This window comes from Calypte anna, chromosome Z, assembly GCF_003957555.1.
Source record: "Calypte anna isolate BGI_N300 chromosome Z, bCalAnn1_v1.p, whole genome shotgun sequence".
Lineage (NCBI taxonomy): Eukaryota > Metazoa > Chordata > Aves > Apodiformes > Trochilidae > Calypte > Calypte anna.
The window spans coordinates 29,166,447-29,184,961 of record NC_044274.1 but is presented as its reverse complement, the minus strand read 5'-3'; the positions used below and the strand labels follow the sequence as shown (position 1 = coordinate 29,184,961).

Sequence of the window (18,515 nt, the reverse complement as noted above, 5' to 3'; positions counted from 1 at the left end):
TAATGTTCTAATGTTAGTCTTACATTCCTGAAAAATATTTTACCTCTAAGTGTAAATTAGTCTTCAAAGTTTAGTTTTTCTTCAGGCCTTACATTTATTCTTCATAGTACAACTTAATTATGTACAGGAATGCTATAGTTAAAAAATTACTACTTTTTGTAGATGTATCGTGGTTCTTCTAATACTGATTAGGTTTTAACTATGTATTCACTGAAGTATTTTTTCCACTAGTGAGCTGACAATTACGATTTATTTCAGCTACTTTCAGAGTAATGAGATTAGGTATGACATGCACATACATTTTTATCTCTAGTGGTTACTGCTGTGTTATAGTATAAATAAAAGGACCTAACAAAAAGCAGAAGCCTAAAGGAACACAGAAAAGCACAGACAGAAAAAGCACAGCAAGGTTAAACAGTTGATAAATGATCTTTTTGGATACAGAAATCTACACCTTATATAGAAGCCTTCCCATGGAAGCCTTGAAATACCGTTTATTCATGCTGCTCATTTTAACAGAGCTTGGTATTTTTTTTTTAAATTGGACTAAATAAAAAGCTTTACCTGCAGAATCACTATCACTAGTAATATCACAGCAGAAATATTAATTTTATAACCATGTATTACATTAGGTTTGCATTTCTGGAAGACACAATGATGAAGTCTTTAAAGAATGCTGAAACTGAGCAATGTCTTAACTAACTACAACAGTTTTTCATAATACTATTATAATTCCTGAGCTACGGGCTTATCACAAAATTAAAAAAGATACAGTGTTTCATGTGCTTATATTGATGCAGTACCAGCTGTAGTAGCCAGAGGGGAAAGATAATATTCAAGTGCTTCAATTTTATCAAGTGAAGCAGAAGATAAAATAGAAATCAATGTTAAAAGGAAGAACTGAATAGTCACCTTTACTATATGAAAGGTACTTACCTTGTTATTCTCACTATCATCTTCATCAGATTTTTCAGAGGGTTGTGGAGAAGAATCAGTTTTAATTTCTTCCTTTATTTTTGGAGCCTTTATCACTTTATTCTTCTTAGTTCTTGTTTTCCTCCTCTTTGAATTGCCCTGAATACAAATCAGTCTTTAATATGTCAACTCACAAGCATTTTTGCACAGTTGGAAAGTTGTTTTTTTTTATTTTAACATCAAGTAGAGTGTTCACTTCATTTGTTGTCTCTACTGATAACCACTTAACACAAGACAGAGCATAAATGCAACCATAGAGAAGACATATGTATGAATAACTTGAAAATCACTATTTATCTCTTAAACTCATGTAACATGATGACCAAAGCAGAGTAATACCACATAAAGAAAAAGAGCAGCACTAAGAAACAAACAAACAAAAACAAACACAAAAAATAACAGCTGTCATTCATGACCATGTCACATGCCACTGTTCTACCTCATAAATGCCAAATATTACTTACTGCACCAGCAAGCCTTTGTGCTTCCTTCCTTGCCAGGTCTTTATTCAGTAATTTAATGAGGTAGTCTGCACGGGTCTGTAACTGCTTCGCCTGAGGTTTCTTATCTGGATCATCAGGCAAAATCTGAGGAGACCAATGGTAGAATCATAACTCTGCCTAAGTATTACCAAGCTTGGAAGATGCTAGCCTGAGCACACAGAGAAGAAAGAGCTGCTTAAAAGGAAGTGTTAGGAATACACTTCAACTATACCCAGAAAATATGCCAGCATGCTTGAGGCAATAAAAAATTTCTTACATGTTTTTATTTCTCTGCAACCACAAAGCCAATGTCGAGTCTTAGAAATTACCTCACAATTTAAAATAAACTCAAGAAACCAGCTTTGGACTTCTGTCTGCATTCTAATAGCTTATCAGAGAAATTCTGAGCACCTCTATCAGTCATCCACAGAATTCCTGGCTCTGACTCACTTATCTTCTAAATGCAGAACTCACTACACAGTACTGAAGATGCAAAAAATGCAAAAGGATGGTTTCAAAAACACAGGCAAACTAATGAAGGCAGGAATAGGAATCATTAAAATAATCTGGACACAACCCTGGCTCCTCAAATCCCCAGAATACAGATTGTTGGCACAAAGTTTACTTTTATCCCACTCTTCCTCTCAAAGCCTGCTGCTCACTATTTCACTTATTCCAGTACAGCTATTCTTGCACTGAGCAAGACAGCTACAAGTGAAGAACCTGGGGATGACATGGGGATGGGGAAATCAAATCAAATCTCTAGAAAAAACTCCCTTCCTAAAGTTCAAAATTGCAAAATAGATGAAACTGGAACTTCTGAAATCGAGAGAAGACTGAAAAGAAAAATACAGATTACAGAGGTCCAGCTACCTGAAAATATGGCAACATAGTTGACTGCAAGATGGTACATTTCAACTGAATACACAAAACCTAAAAAATTAAGATACTACTTGTGGTATATCATTGAAGCACAAATGATGTATAATGCTTCTCCAATTTCAGTAATAGCATTAATTCCTAAACAAAGAGTCATAAAATGCTGTAGGTAACATACCTTCTGCGTCAAACTAAGATCAGGATCCATTTTTATCATTTCCCAGCTGCCGTAACCATATTCATAGATGCCTATTAACAAATTGGAATCATCTTCCTTACCCCACTCTATATCAAAATGAGCAGCCTTAGTGTGGCATGGGATGACGTATCTAGCAGAAATAAATTAGAAAGACACAGGGGATGTTTTTCTTCTGAACCTTAGCAAAGGGGAAAGGAACTCACTAAAAGTAATGTAACTACATTTATTTTCTCTGCTGAGATGGTGGCATATTTAGGAAATCAATCCAAATATTTACTGTCATTTTTTCTTAACATTTTTATAAAACGTTTGTTGAAATCAGCACTGAATGTGTTTTAAAGCTGATCAAGACTAAAATATGCCAAACAGGCTCCACAGCCATGAGCTGCATTATGTAGTTAGCTAACCATGAATAAAACCATAAATCATTATCCATTGTAACTGCTAGCTAACTGGACAGTGTAGGGACTGTGATACACAGAGGAAAAAGTTCAGAGGGTATAAACAACTACTGCTGCATTTTGACAGACAGTGATTTCCCCTCAGGCAAAGGTAACACATGCAGCAGCTCATCAGCAAGCATGAATGCTACTCTTGGTCACTAGTGACTACATACAATCCCTTGTGAATATAACTGAGAAGCCAAAGCTGGTGCTGGCTTCTATGGCAAGGGAAGAAAGAATAAGATGTGCAGCAGGATACCTGGATCAGAGGGACAGGAATGTCACAGTGTGCTTTAGTCAAAGTTGTATGAAAAAGCTAATAAAATCTGAAAAAAATTCTACATTACTATTTCCCTGAGAAAACAAACAAACAAAAAACCAAAATAAACCAAACAAAAAACCCACAACCAAACCAAATCAAACCAAACACCACCACAAAAACCCCAATACCTTTTTCTTTCTTCTGGATCTGAAGGAATGGATTTGTGCAATGGTGCCAACTCTTCTTCATGAGAGATGACCAGCTTTGCATTTACCTGCACTCCTGAGATTCGGAATGTTGGGCCTTTAACCTTCCCAAGTCTACCTCCTAAAAATCAATGACAAAACTATCAAAATATTTATCTTTATGAATATTATACAGAAAAATGTAACAAAACCAAGACTGATAGTGTAGCAGCAAACTTTCAATCATACCAAATTAACTTTTCTTAAACAAATGCTTGAATTTCCAGAAGGTTCTACAGATAATAACATTAGTTCTAAATTTCACAATAAAGCAAAACATACTGCATTCTCCAATGACAATTCACACACTGGAAGGGAAAAAGAAGTCATCTTACTATAACCCCTTTTTTTAAAATTACCCAGGATACCAACATTTTCATTTATAGTTTCGCCCAGCAAAACTCTCTTCTGTTATGATCAGACTACAAAATTCAGACTTTTAAATGTTTTTATTGCACCCATGACCCCAGAACACATTGTACCTGCTCTTTCTTGTCCAGATGAATTGTCCTTTAAAGCTTTAATGCATCCATTATGTACAAGCTCTCCCAAACGTCTAAGATCTGTCTCTGATTTATCAACTAGCTCAGCATCTCTAGCTACAGCATCTAACCTGTAATAAAATACACATTTTTACAACTCTGAAACCTTAGTAACCATGTGAATGAATGACTCCTTCAGATTTCTGAAACTAGGGAAATGACCATGTAAGTTTCCACTCACCTGCACTGGCTATACCATGTAAAATTCTGACCCAAGAAACAAAAAGTGATTCTGGTATCAGAGGACTATACAAAAACTGTAAAGGACCCTAACCCTCCAGTTTTCAGTTAAAGTACTGTATACCTCTTTAAAAAAATATTATACATAACATGCTCATATGGACTTACTCTTAAGGAAAGTAAGGAAATAAAGATGGGAAGTTCTTAAAATATATAATAATATATCAAGCTTAGAAATTATAGCTGAAAAAAAGTAAAATGCAAAACTAACTCTGACTGTGGATAAATGATATGCTTTCAACAGGCTATCAAACAAGACAACTGTATGATTATCATAAATGAAGACCAGAAAAATCAGCAGGTAGAGTACAGGCTAATTAGTCCTGCAAACTGAAAGATTTGTTGTATGGCTTTTTGCATACATACCATACATGAAGAAAGGGAAGATACTAAGCTAAAGTCATGTCAAGGCAAAAGAAAGCTCAGTCTAATCAATGCAAAAGACTACACACTGTGTTTTCTCTTCTGTCTGAGGATACTTGATTTATTGTTCTAATTTTTATGAAAATAAGGTTCTGAGTTCCTACACAAGTAATAATCAAACAAGTTTACCTTTCAAGAGGGCCACCAAATTTCTTGTAACTCTTGATAAACCTAATAAAAGATAATAACTATTAAGTATATGCTTAAATAACTATATTGTATTCATCCAATTTTAAAATCAATTACTAATCCTAGTGTAATGACAGATGTAGACTGGGGAAAAATGAAACAGTATGGCAGCTTAGTGTATCCAGATAATAAAAACATCACAGTTTTACTGGTTTAAGGACTGATGCAAATAAAACAATAGAAGATAGAACTTATTTCAAAAACTGCTTTTATTAATCTCACGAGTAGACTCAGCATCTGGATGTGTCATCATCAAAATTTAATGTAGATTTACTGTAAATAAAGATTTCAGACATTATTTTATGCCTTACATAGTAAAGAGAGGAATCTTCAAAGCATGATTTGAAGATTTTAGAAACTATGACATGAAAAATACTCCCTGTAGGAATGTGTAAGTGATGAGATAAGTGGGATAGAAAGGAAGTAAAAATAAATAAACAAAATAATTTAAACAGAAGACAATTTCCTTCACAATCAAACCACCATATTGTTAGTGCAAGAACAAGAATAATCTTGGAAAAAGTACCAATTCACTATGTTGTTAGATAAACGGAAGAAACTGAAGTTACTTCTCTAGCCAAAAATATTTTGAAAGCTTTACAGCATTTTAGAGAAACATGATTACTTAAATTTCATGAGTCGCACTACATAAATAAAAAAACATTTACATATTACTTCAGCACTGCAGTTTTTATATAAAACAGATTATTTTGCATGTATGTTAAAAGAAAAACTCATCTACTGTAACAACTCTTTTTAGAAATCACTGTCTCCATGACTTGCTGAAATTTTAAAATTTAAAACAAACAAGAATATTTTTCAAGCCTAGTTTTATGCCACATTAATAGGGGTTCAGATTCTTGCCATGACAGCTTACTATGTAAGCACCACAAAGCAGAACATGAAATGCCTAAGAATAAAAAAAAATAAAATTCAGGAAAAAACCCATTGTCTTCTGTGCTTTCAATTTTAATAATAATAAACAACAACAGCAAAAACATCATGATCATCATCTTGTGCTTTTAAACATCCATGTCCTCTCAGATCTTACCTTCTGATTTCTGCATCACTAAATCCTTTAATATTTTCTCGAGGAATAGTACGTGGTCTTCCACGTTTTTTGGGCCGTTTTCTTTCTGAGACAGAGTCACTATCAGAACCAGAGTATCTTCTGCTCCTACTGCGCCTCCCTTCATTTCCATTAAAGCTGATCTGGAATTTCAGAATAACCAGTACAAAACTATGTCATTAAAAAACATAACTAAAGCTTTATCTAGCCTGTCAAAAATTCGTGTTCAGAAAAGGTTTTGAAAACAACCCAAAATTCAAAACCTAACAATCTGCAACAAAGAAACTGAACAAATAACAACATGAAAGCACTACAAGTCAGACAGAATCAGGAGGCACCTGTTTTGCACAGTTTCTCATCCTTGGGAGCATGTATATTTCTTCAAGTTCTTTTTGTCTTTCCTCCTCTTCTATTCTTCGCCGCTGGACTTCTGGGATGATTTCTTCCCAATTTCTTGAATTTCTTTCTGGTTCCAATTCAATATCATCTTCATCAATATTGGCAAAGTTGGCCACCTTGTGTAAAGAAATAGATGTATTTTCATCACATGAGCACATGACTTTATTTGAAAAAGACTGAGCAACTAGTATTTTAGGAAAACAGAGTTATATATAGTGCATTTTTGTGTACTGTATATGACTTTTACACACACATATATATGTATATATAATATATATTAAGTTAATGCATACAAAATGCTTCATGAAACATTTTCTCCAATAAAAGTACTTTCATTAATTTATAAAAAGAGACAGACTCCATGCAACATGGCATTGAAAAGAACTAAGAAAAGATGAGAATCTTTCTTCATTTAAAAATTTACTGATACAAATGCATAATCAAATATCCTCTCAACAGCTGTACAGCAATTGCTGTTCCTTCAAAATAGGGCTAAAGACAACTGAATGACTGACTTAATGCAAAACCGTAACAATATAAATCTAATCTTAAATACACTGTAGAACTCAAACTATGTTTCATATGATCAATAGACAGGAGAACTATCCAATGATCTGCTGATCTAAGCAAATACATCATCCTGTAATTTTTTTTGCACCCAAATTATATGTTAACTTGAAACACTTAAAATCCTAGGCATTCAAATCTACTTCAGAGCTAAAAGCTGTTTCTAGAAAAGGCAAACTTCATTATTTTCCATTCAACGATACCACAGCTGCTTTAGAACAAATGCATTTTGTTCCAAATTCTAACTAGAATTCCAATTATCAATACAGTCATTCATAAGTATCTTATTTTACTAGCAAAATACACAATGTATTTCTAAATGTTTATACTGATGGCAGACATTTTATTATAAAGAAACACAGAGCTGACTTACTGACACATCTGCTTTGTAACAATGAAGATATGGATAGGTTCATAAAAGAAAACCAGCATAGTTTATAAAGGAAAGTAGAATTATGGCAGGAGGGAGGGAACAGAGCAATACCTTGAACTGTGAAAGCAACTCATCTCCTACAGTTAATGGACCTGGTTCATTTTCCCGAGTTTCAGCCCTCTTCAAGATTTCATCTATATCCATTTCCTAAAAAAATAAGTTTTCGATTACAATGCAATAATTCATACATGTTGTCAGTTGATCCATCTATCTGCTCCAGAAAAACTGCTTACTTGGGGCTCCTGTTCTTCTCCTTCAGGTTCTTTAAAAAGTTCCTCGGCACCAAATTTCAAAATTGCTGATAACTCTTCCTTATTAAAAGGTGTTGAGCTGAAATAAAGGATGCGTAAAATAAAAAACTATTTTACCTTAGTAACTTGCCTAAATTCTATGTAATCATGACCAAACTAAGCATTCTTTTTATAAGTAAATAATATATATATATTTACTATGCAAAAAAAAGCCCACAAAGACAATATACTTTGCATTTTTACTTAACCTTATTTTGCCTTTTATTATTGAATTAAAAAGTAACATACTTTTACTTACTTGTCAAATATAATTAAGAGTAAACTGATCTGTAAATAAACAGAAATATACCTTGAAGGAGTAGAGCCTGTATGTAGTATGGTTTTCCCTGTAGTGTCCATTCTCTGAATTACTAAATGATCCAGCACCATCTTCTTCTTGGCTCGTTCTAGAATATCTTCTTCTACTGATCCTTTTGTGACCAGCCGATAAATATTAACCTATGCATATTTTTTGAAAAGTAAGGAACAAGAAGGATATATTTCAGTCTTCATAGCTTCTGAATTTATTGACTGGTTTCAAATATGAAATAGCTCCATCACCTTACCACAGTTTTTAGAGAAGAATTTTGAGCAACCAGAATTTGTTAGAACTCTCAGACCTTTCTTTTATAAATCTCATTGATTTGGCACAAGTATTGCCACAGCCAAAACTGGTACATTTGGCATTACTGCTCTACATCTTCCAAAAAAGAGAAACCTGAAGAGAACTAAAAAAATACTTAAGCAAGAGGGATGTGCCTGATGCAGCAGTTATTTTCTTGATGGCAATGAACATGGGAAACAGAAGCACACAACCTTTCCCCTGTCCCAACCATATACCACAGCTGACATCCTATTTCGCTGTGTAGAGATATTCTAAAAAATTAAATGAGAATTACTAATATTTTCTGATCTATGCAGTGAGTATTAGTTATTCTTAAAAACATAAGAAGACTGCATGGTGCAGACAGGAGAATGGTGCAGAATGCTCCTTCAGCTTTGGAGCTTAAAGCTCAATGTCCATACCTGCTTCTTCTGCCCAATCCTGTGGGCTCTAGCCTGTGCTTGTAGATCATTCTGTGGATTCCAGTCAGAATCAAATATAACTACAGTGTCAGCTGATGCCAAGTTGATACCTAAGCCTCCAGCTCTGGTAGACAGTAAAAAGCAGAAGTCCTGAAATCATAACACATGAAATAGTTTTATATACAGTAATTGTAATATCAAAGCAATATGAGACTTGCTTATGCACTCTGTACACAGACTACTAAAATCATACACTACCAATTCTATAATTGTTCTATAGTTAAAGCTACTTTAAATAAAAGCAAATATTGATAGAAATTTCTTTACTAAGTAAATGCTGATTTCTCAACAGTTTCAAGGAAGCAGCATCCAAGAAGATGATTACCAGCCAAAAAATCTCAATCAAACAAAGGCCAAAAGCACAAATTCCCTACTGTAAAGCCTCTCATCCCATGCCCCAAGCCCTTAAGATTAAGCACCCATGCCAAAGAAGGTAACACCCTGAAATCTACAGGTTAAGAGACCAGAAGCAGAAGTCTTCTGCCAGGTTCAATGCTGTTCAACATGTTTATGAACAGTATGACACGGAATAACCAGTGAGGTGAAAAAGCCTATAGACGATACACAATTAGTAATTCAGAGACAACTCTGAAGGACTGCTGTAAAAAGAAAAAAAAACAACATATGAAATTTGAGATGAAGTAAAACAGGTTAAAAAAATAATCCATTTTTTCAGTACAATTGCAGGATAACATCAAACCACTCCAGTCATGAAACAGTCCTGACAACTGTGTTAGAAATTTCCATGTAGACCTTAGCTAAGTAGTGGCAAAACCATACAGAATGTTCTGAATTTTTAGGGAAGAAATCAAAAACAAAACTGAGAATATCATTTTGTTGCTGCAAAAATGCAGTTTGCCTCCATTTTGGAAATGTATGAAGTTCAAGTTCCTCTTTATCTCAAAAAAGATTTCAGAAAATGGCAACAGTGTTTGTGCAAGAAATTTGCAACAGGATTAATTCATGTATAAATAAATACCTGAAATTTATATTTAAGATCTAAGTCATACTACCTTCATCGCAGCAGAAATAATTTCAGCAGAAACTGATAAATGCTATGCTATACTTCAATTACTTAAAAAAAAAAAAATCAACAAACAACAAAATCAAAACAACCTCCCCTCCCCCAAACCTGAAAGGGTAAGACAAAAAGATTTAAGCTGATCAGAGTTACGGAATGGCATGCATATTAGGAATGCTAAGTAAACTACAAATCTTGTAACTCAGAAGAAAGAATCTGTAACAGACAGATTGCTCACAAAGAAAGTGCTAGTCCTTTGCTGTTTCTTCCAGGACAAGTAAGGAGTGGCAACAAATAATAACAGAAGCCACATTTGAAACAATTAGAGATGGTAGTTGATGCAAGGATATGCACAAGTTAATTCTGCCTTTTACCAAAGGATGCTTTTGATGCTAACTGCTTGTGCAAGTTCAATGCAAGTTCTTGAAAACATTAAGTACTACACAGCAACAAGGCTGAAGTTAAATTTCTGTAGTAAGTAATTACTTATGTAGTAATTTTACTGTGACAAAGTAATTAGAACTTTGGTAAAGAGCACTAGGAAAAAAATTATAGCTCGTTAAATAACATTTGCCCAAGTTACATGTTTTCTAATTAACCAACTCTTAAATAAAAAAACCCCAGCAGTTGGAAGCTTTATAGTCTAGGCAACAATAATGACTTTTCAAACTTACTGATGCATTCTTCACTTTTCTCAGCCTTCATTTTTGTGCGATGCTTTTCATGATTTTTTTTTTTTAATAAAATAATTCCTTAGGAAAAAATACCATACCTCTGATCCCTCTGCATTAAAATGATCCAGTGCTTGTTTTCTCAATTCTCCTTTAATTGATCCATCAAGTCTCTAAAGACATTGAATGCTACAGTTAAAAAGTAATTCTTGTACGATATTAAAAATCAGAGCAACTTCAATTCTCAACTGCCAAAAGTGTTATGTGAAGAAGAAAAAAATTAATGCGATTTTTCAGTTCATCAGTTTAACTTCGAAATACAACATAGCACAGAGCAATTGTCAGTCTTTATGGAACAATTTTTCATATATGTTTTCATAAGCAAAGTAGTAAAGATCATATATTCATACAACAGTTAAGGTTAGAAGGGACCTCTGGAGGTCATCTTGTCTAACTTCCCTACTCAGGTGAGGACAGCAGAAGCAGATGTTTTGGTGGCAGGGTTTTGAGGGGGGGGGGGGGGAAGGGGAGGCTTCTCTTGGAAGCTGCTGGAAGCTCCCCCAGCTCCATTCTAGCCAAAGCCAAGATTAGGGAAGCTGGATGCATCTTGGTGAAGAACACATTCAGAAAGGAAAAAAAAACAAACTGCAAAAAGACCTGAGAGCAGAGGAGAAGGGAAGGTGATAGCAATACTGGATCAAGGTTGGTGAGAAAGAAGGGAGAGGAGGTGCCCAAGCAGAGATTTCCCTGCAGCAAGCTGTCCCCCCCGGTACCCATGGAAGAACACTGTGGAGGAGTCCCTGAAGGACCACGGTGGGGCAGGTGTGGATCCACAGCCTGTGAAGGATCATGGTGGGACAGGACGTGGATCTGCAGCCATGGGGGACCATGGTGGTTACTGCTGCCAAACTTTACCTGAAAGGGAAACTGACGATACTTCAGATATTCTGCTAGGATGTCCAGCATTCTCACCATCTGTGAGAAAATCAGAACTCTGTTGCCACGTTCTCTCAGACGAATTAGTAGCTTGTCAAGAAGGATTAGTTTCCCACTGCTGCGTATTAAATGCTACAAAAATCAAGACATCACAAATTAAGTTAATCTAAACTAATACACACTGCAGCTTTTTAAACATTGATTCAAGGTTTGTTTTTCTTTCTACTGCTGTGGGAAGGAACAAAAGAATGCAAATGCTGACATTCCTTAAGAACTTAGAAAGTACATACAATGTACAAAATATATAATCTCCTACAACTAACAAAAAAACACAAACCACCCCACACAAAAAACCCACCACATTCATGTGACCATAAGGCAATACTTCTGTATCTATATAAATTCACTACTATGCAGCATTAACTGGACATGATTTTTAGTAACTGGACTCTTTAGTATTAACTGGACTCTGATTTTTAGTCAATTCTAACTGAATAAGAACTACTACTAACTGACATTTTTAAAGGAAATGCATTGCTCAGTTCCCTGCCTCAAACTTGCATCTTAACACTTCATGAAAACATGAAGTAAACACATGAGCTTAAAAATAGAAGCTGTTATGATATAGACCCATGTTCTTTTCTGCCAAGAAAAAAAAGAAAAATCTGGTAACCAAAGACGCATGATTGAAAAAAAATAAATCAGTACTACTTTCTCTTAATTTTCCATTTTTTTAAAGGAAGTAAGTACTACTGCTTAGACCTCTAAATAGTTTTAAACACAGCTTATCAAGTTTCTCAGAAAAGATAAAGGGGGAGGAATCTTGTTTGTTGTGCATAACATTGTAACACTCCTAAACACCCTTTTAAACATTCTAGGCTCTATGGGAATAATGGATAGAAATTTAAACAAATGTGAAACTGAAAACAGCATGTCTCTTTAGGTAAAGATGCTTGGCACAGAAATTTAAGGAATGCTAGATTTTGAGCTAGGTGTTTTTGTTATTTATGCCAAAAAGCAGAAGGCTATTTGTCACTGCACAACATAGTTTTTGGAAGGTGCTTAAATTACCAACATGAAGGCTTAAAGAAAAAATACAATCTTTTGAAACATTTATGTTGTTATAAACTGCATCAATGACAACAGCTTTATCTGTTGCTGGGCTTCTCAACAGTTTCCATACAAATGTAAGCTAACCTTAAAAAATTAAAAAGGAACAATGGACCATTTTTGGTAGTGATGATAATTGTTTCCATTTGTAATAATAATAATGAAATCAGAGAGAATTTGACACCTGCTACTTTCCTTTCACTTTGGTTGTTTTGCACACATACACAGAACAGTATTTGATCATTAAAAAAGCTTCAAACATTCTGCAGATCATTTCCTGCTATCACACGGATTTCTAGTGTATCACTGCCAGTCACACTCACATTTATCTGCTTAGCCACTTCATTTTGCTTAGGTTTAAACCAGGTCTCATTTATTTTGTATTGAAACACACAGTCTGTATCAAACTATTTCTTTTTTATTTTTACTGTAATTAAAATTTAATGTATTTAATTTAGTCAAATGTCTGTCAATTATTTGATTCCAATTAAAAAAAAAAACAAAACCGAATCACTTGCCTAAAAACCTAGCATGCACACTTCCCAGAGAACCTTTTTATCCATATACTTTATTAAAAACTACTAAACTGCCAGAGCACTAAAAATTCTATTAACATTACAGATGTAAGCCAGAACTTTAGCTAAAAAATAAAATAAATATATATTTTTTTTAAGTTAAATTACCTGTAAGGCCTCCTGTTTATTATAGAATTCATTATCATCTGGTGGTTTAATGAGGTAGCAATGGTTACAACACTTCTTAAGTTCCATCATGATGTTCAAAAAGCCTGAGGTACTGCCTTTTGAACCTTTACTGAGAGCTTTGTAATTCCTGGTTAAAATCCACCTATAAGATGTAAAATACAAGTAATTTCCAATCATATGTGAAAGTCAGACAGATGTATGCACTCCAAATGCAGATAAACTAAAGAAAAAGAGCACTATGTACATTATAATAATGTACTAACATGCCAAACAAAAGAAGTTACATTAATAGATATTAGACTGGTGTAATTCTTGAGCCTTTGCTTCACTGAATTTTACTGCTGTGAAACCCTTTAAGCCTCAAGATCAAATTGCATTACAAGATCTACTACACTTTAGTAAACTGCACAATTTAAAACTGTTGTTACTTACTTGTAATATTGTTTCTGCAATGCACTCATTTCCATCCTGAGAATTTGCTCAACTTTGGCAGGTAAAGATTTTTCTACATCTTTTTTAACTCTTCTCAGCAGAAATGGCTCAAGTTCTTTGTGAAGACTTGCATAACCATACTCTCGCCCTTTGCCATGCTCCTCTTCAAAATCTTCCCAGGAGGAAAACCTTCAAGATATTAAGAATTGACTCAAGTTTTTGGCATATTGTGACTGACATGAAGAAGCAAGGTTCAAGAATAAAGTAACATGAACATAGAAGGCATATATATATACCACAAAAGCACATACACATTTTGATTTCCTCACTGCTCACTCTTGTTTAAATTTATCTAATTTCTGAATTTCCACCTTACAAGAAATTCCAGATGCTTTGCCTCTAAATAGAAGAATGGGATTTTAAAAAAAAAATAATTACAAAAAGATAATTACAAAATAACTACTAAATTTTAACTTCTGCAGTGGAAACAAAACATTTACTTTTCCTCTAAGGATACATGGTTGCAGAAATTTCATTATTACACTTATAAAAAGCAGCATGTGGCATGGCTGGAGGGTGTGCAAGAGAACAAGAAATTATTTAATGTATTTTTTGCAGCTTGCATGGTCTAGCTGAAGCATAACTGTCCTTTGTGCTAAATGAGTAGGAGACTTTATGTTCAAATGAAGAACAGGTACTAGACCATAGTGGCTTTGCTTGTAAGATTCTGAAGAAGTCAGTACATAATCCATAGCAATCTATAGCTCAAACTAAATGGAGCTATGGTGCTTGGCAGTTACAAGATGTCTGACAGGAACATGTGGCTTCACACATGAGCTGGAATTAATCCTAGGTATCAATAAAGCTCAGCAAAAAGAAAGGTCAATACAGCAACTTTACTTTATGGCAACTGTATGGGGAAAACCACCTTGCTGACTTAAATACAGGATACTGCGCATCTTGGTACAAATCTGTTCTCATTAATAGTGCTAACACCAGAAAGATTCCATTCTGTTTCCACAAGGTTTCCCTCTTAGGCTAAGATGAAGCCTTTTTTCCAGATATTAACCCATGCCTCAATACACCATTTTTCTGGACTGTTAGAACAGAAAAAAGTAGAAATTGCTACAAGCATTGTTTATCAGCAGTAGCATGAAAAGAAAAAACACCATCTATTCTTTATAGAATATTTACATTATCTTTCCATATGATTCTTTACCTCTAGTGATTTTCAAGTAACTACTTCACAAGAAGCTTGACCAAAACAAAATGTTAAAAACAATAAAAAATTATTTCTTACTTTTCCGGCATGATGAAGTGCAACAAAGACCAAAGCTCTTTGAGGGAGTTTTGCAGAGGGGTTCCAGTAATAAGAAGACGATGGTTAGACTTAAAGTCTATTAAGGTCTTGTACAGAAGAGAATCATCATTTTTTAAACGATGAGCTTCATCAACTCCTATGAATGCCCAATTCAGACCACCAAGGAATGACTTAAAAGAAACGGAGGAGGGGGAGAAACATTATAGAAATAAACACATTGCTTAATTTCCCACATTTTATAACCAAGATAAAACCACCATCTTTTAATTAATTTTAAATTTAATAAAATATGTACAGCTATGTTTCTAGTACTAATTATGGCTTTTACATTTGCCAGATTCAATGAAAGGTTGTGCAAACTTCCCAAGAAAATATAAATTAAGTTTAAAAGGATAAAATGGTCAAAAATATGACCTGCATTAATTTTTTCATGACAGAAAAGAGATCGCTATTGATCTCTTCTTCCCAGCATGTTCAAACAAATGAAGTAAAAATTTTCTGCTTCTTGACTATCTATAAAAACTCATACGTACTGTCACAAAGATTAAGAATAACTCTGTGTGTGGTATCAGAGACAGCAGAGACACTATGGAGACAGTATTAATACATGTATACATACTACTGTATGTACAATAGCAAAGAAAAACTATGGAATTTCAGAGGTCTGTATGTTTATGGCTAGGGGCTGGGTTCTTTTTCAGTTCCTTGATGGTGGTCTGCAAAGAAGCTGAGCTCTTGAGGATGAGAGGATATTATTACAGTAATGAGAACCCAAAGCAAAATGGAAAAAGAGAAGCATTACCCGCCTAAGGAAATGGAGAAAGGCTGAAAGCCTTACTACACATGCAGATAATCTAAAAATGTTTAAAACTGCCCCCCTTCAAAAAAGCCACCTAAAACTTAAGCCATGCAAAAGCTGTAACACTCTCCACAAATTTAAGGACTGACAACCCAAATACATGCAAGTCTAAAGACTCTACACTGGATAAATTATTTTTAGCTCCCTGAAGAGGTGTGATTACCTTATCCTTCAGCAAGATTTCATACGTTGTTAGAAGTATGTTAAATTTTAATCGTTTAGTCTGTGGATGCATCCATTCATGAGTTCTAATCTGCAAATATAATCAAGTGAACCCATAAGCTAAATAGAAAAGCTTCTGACTATGTGCATTCAACTATACAGTGATGTAAATTACATACAGTAATATAATCATAAATAAGAAGCACAATATAGTAACATAAAAAAGAGCGAACCTCCAACTTGTCTAAGCACTCCAAACACTACCATTGTTTGAACACCTGAATAAACCTCCAAGCATTTTTACAAAACATTTTTTACTTTAACACTTAAGATTACTAACATTCAGAAAACACATTAAGAAAACAACAGCATTTCAGGAAATAAATTAGTATCATGACTGTCCTGGTTGCGTATTTATTTTTCGTAAATCAACCTAAATAATCATATAGCAAAGACAATTGGATTTCAAATACAGCAATAAAGTCTTAATCCTGTTCACTATTAAGCAGGGGGAAACCCTTCACACACATTTATATCAGATAATTACCTAAGCTTTCAGTTTTATCTTAAGACACATTATTCTTCTGAAAGTATTTGCTCAGTCCTAAGCAAAATATTGAAGATTAGCAGAGGAAAGGAATATGAAAAGAGTCTTTATTTCTCTACAAGATGTTCAATGATAAAGAGAAATACTCACCATATTTCTGCTAGTTATATCACCTAAGTAAACCACAGCATTCATTTGAGGAGCCCAAGTTTGAATCTCTCTTTGCCAAGATGTCAAGGTAGAAAGTGGCACGACAAGCAAGAAAGGCCCGTACAATTGATGTTCATGGAACAGGTAGTTCAGAAAAGAAATTGTTTGTATTGTTTTACCCAGACCCATTTCATCTGCAAGAATACAGCTATTCCCTCTAAAAAAATAAAATAAAATAAAATTAGGCAGCATACAGAGAGGTGAAGGGACTGGGTAAGAAAATAATCTTTTGAGCATAACATCTATCCAAACAAGTTCAACATCTTGCAGCTAGACATTCTGAAAGAGCATATTTCCATTCCTATTCCATTAAAACATTTTCCAGTACCACTTTTCCACTCAATGTTTGAAATAAATTAATGAAATTTACAAAGAGCTTGCAAGTATTCATCATGAGTCTAATTTTTAAAAGGATAAAACTAATGTTGACATGTCAGAAGAGACTGCTTTTCTGGTTCTACTGTTTCAGGGCTGTTTGTTTTTAAAAAATATTACTTAGCCCCATAGAAAATTCAAAGCAAAGCACAACCAAGCACAGCTGTTTTTTTGAGACTGGCCTATCTGTTCAGATCCTATCGAGATCAAAACTGCTCTCCGCAGGTCTCTACTTTGACATTACTGTATGAAACCCTCCAGCTTCAAAAAATGCAGACAAAGAAAGTTTTACAAATGCTTATAATCTACAAACAGAAAAACTCATTTCAGACTGTACTTACTTGCACCATGAGTGAGCAAGCCAATTCAATCCATTTAACTGATAATCTCTTAACTCTAAACCTTCATGCCCTCCAATGTAAGATGGTTGCTTCTTTAGCGCAACAAACCTTGGCCTCTGTTTTAATACCTGTTAAAACCAAATTGATCATCAGTCCCACTACTGACTGAAGTCACCAGAATGTCAATTTAAAGAAAAAAAAGCAGTAGGTGACACTGGGTCACCAAGTGTAGTCTTTATCCATCAATAAAAACTAGGTCATAAATCACCAAGCAATTTTAAAGTTGAAATTAGTTTTGTCTGCTTATGTAAATTTTACAATGGGATAACTCAGTCAAAAGTTTACTTTTCAAATGAACAATACTTAACAAGCCCATCTTTGAATGCCAGTGAATACAAAGGACCAGTATCTACAAAGAGCTACTTGCTGGAGTGATATTTTCCATTTATAAAGGGAAATATATATTATTACATACTATTAGTTTTTAATATATCATGTTATTAAACCTTTATATATTAGATTAATTGTAATAAAAACATTATATAATACTAATAGATAATGCATTTTATAATATATTCTTATTATTCTAAACAACCATCAAAAAGTATTTCATAATACGTGTCTTATCTCTGGATTCATACAAGATTTTCACATTTTACTACCACATCTGATGTCATGGTTTGAACCTGGCTGGGCTGCTACCCAGTTGCTTTCTGATTCTCCAATCCAGCAGTACGGGGAGAAAAATGGAAGGGTGAAAGTGAGAAAAACTCATGGCTGAAAATAGTTTACTTGGTGATGGAGAAAACCCAACCAACCAAAACAAAAACCCACAACAAAAAACCCCATACAAATGACAGAAAGCAACTCACACATTAAATTACCAGCACACCTATGATCAGCAAACCTCCAAGCAACAGCCATCTTTGAACTCCATGCTCGACCCACTCAGTTTTACTGCTCAGTATGACAATAAATACTGTAGAATATCTCTTCAGTGAGCTAGGGTCAGCTGCACTGCCTGTGTTTTCTTCCAATCCTTTGCCCACTCCCAGCCTACTCATGGCAGAGGGCACCTCAAGAAACAAAGAAGGCCCTGATGC

The 18,515-nt window shown here is 34.4% G+C and overlaps 1 protein-coding gene across 1 annotated transcript in view; it reads right to left on the bottom strand.

The window, feature by feature from the left end:
• Nucleotides 1-18,515, bottom strand: part of CHD1 (chromodomain helicase DNA binding protein 1) — a 53,173-nt gene that overhangs the window by 14,347 nt on the left and 20,311 nt on the right. Inside the window, exons 11-30 of the mRNA XM_030467076.1 lie at nucleotides 17,413-17,540; nucleotides 16,637-16,853; nucleotides 15,941-16,030; nucleotides 14,898-15,088; nucleotides 13,598-13,786; nucleotides 13,145-13,307; nucleotides 11,331-11,483; nucleotides 10,517-10,588; nucleotides 8,664-8,813; nucleotides 7,948-8,096; nucleotides 7,581-7,677; nucleotides 7,399-7,494; nucleotides 6,287-6,463; nucleotides 5,931-6,091; nucleotides 4,820-4,861; nucleotides 3,968-4,098; nucleotides 3,429-3,567; nucleotides 2,515-2,665; nucleotides 1,440-1,562; nucleotides 937-1,074 (exon numbers count right to left, since the gene is read on the bottom strand). Coding sequence (XP_030322936.1) covers nucleotides 937-1,074; nucleotides 1,440-1,562; nucleotides 2,515-2,665; nucleotides 3,429-3,567; nucleotides 3,968-4,098; nucleotides 4,820-4,861; nucleotides 5,931-6,091; nucleotides 6,287-6,463; nucleotides 7,399-7,494; nucleotides 7,581-7,677; nucleotides 7,948-8,096; nucleotides 8,664-8,813; nucleotides 10,517-10,588; nucleotides 11,331-11,483; nucleotides 13,145-13,307; nucleotides 13,598-13,786; nucleotides 14,898-15,088; nucleotides 15,941-16,030; nucleotides 16,637-16,853; nucleotides 17,413-17,540 — 2,757 coding nt within the window. The remainder of the gene's footprint in view (nucleotides 1-936; nucleotides 1,075-1,439; nucleotides 1,563-2,514; nucleotides 2,666-3,428; nucleotides 3,568-3,967; nucleotides 4,099-4,819; nucleotides 4,862-5,930; nucleotides 6,092-6,286; nucleotides 6,464-7,398; nucleotides 7,495-7,580; nucleotides 7,678-7,947; nucleotides 8,097-8,663; nucleotides 8,814-10,516; nucleotides 10,589-11,330; nucleotides 11,484-13,144; nucleotides 13,308-13,597; nucleotides 13,787-14,897; nucleotides 15,089-15,940; nucleotides 16,031-16,636; nucleotides 16,854-17,412; nucleotides 17,541-18,515) is intronic.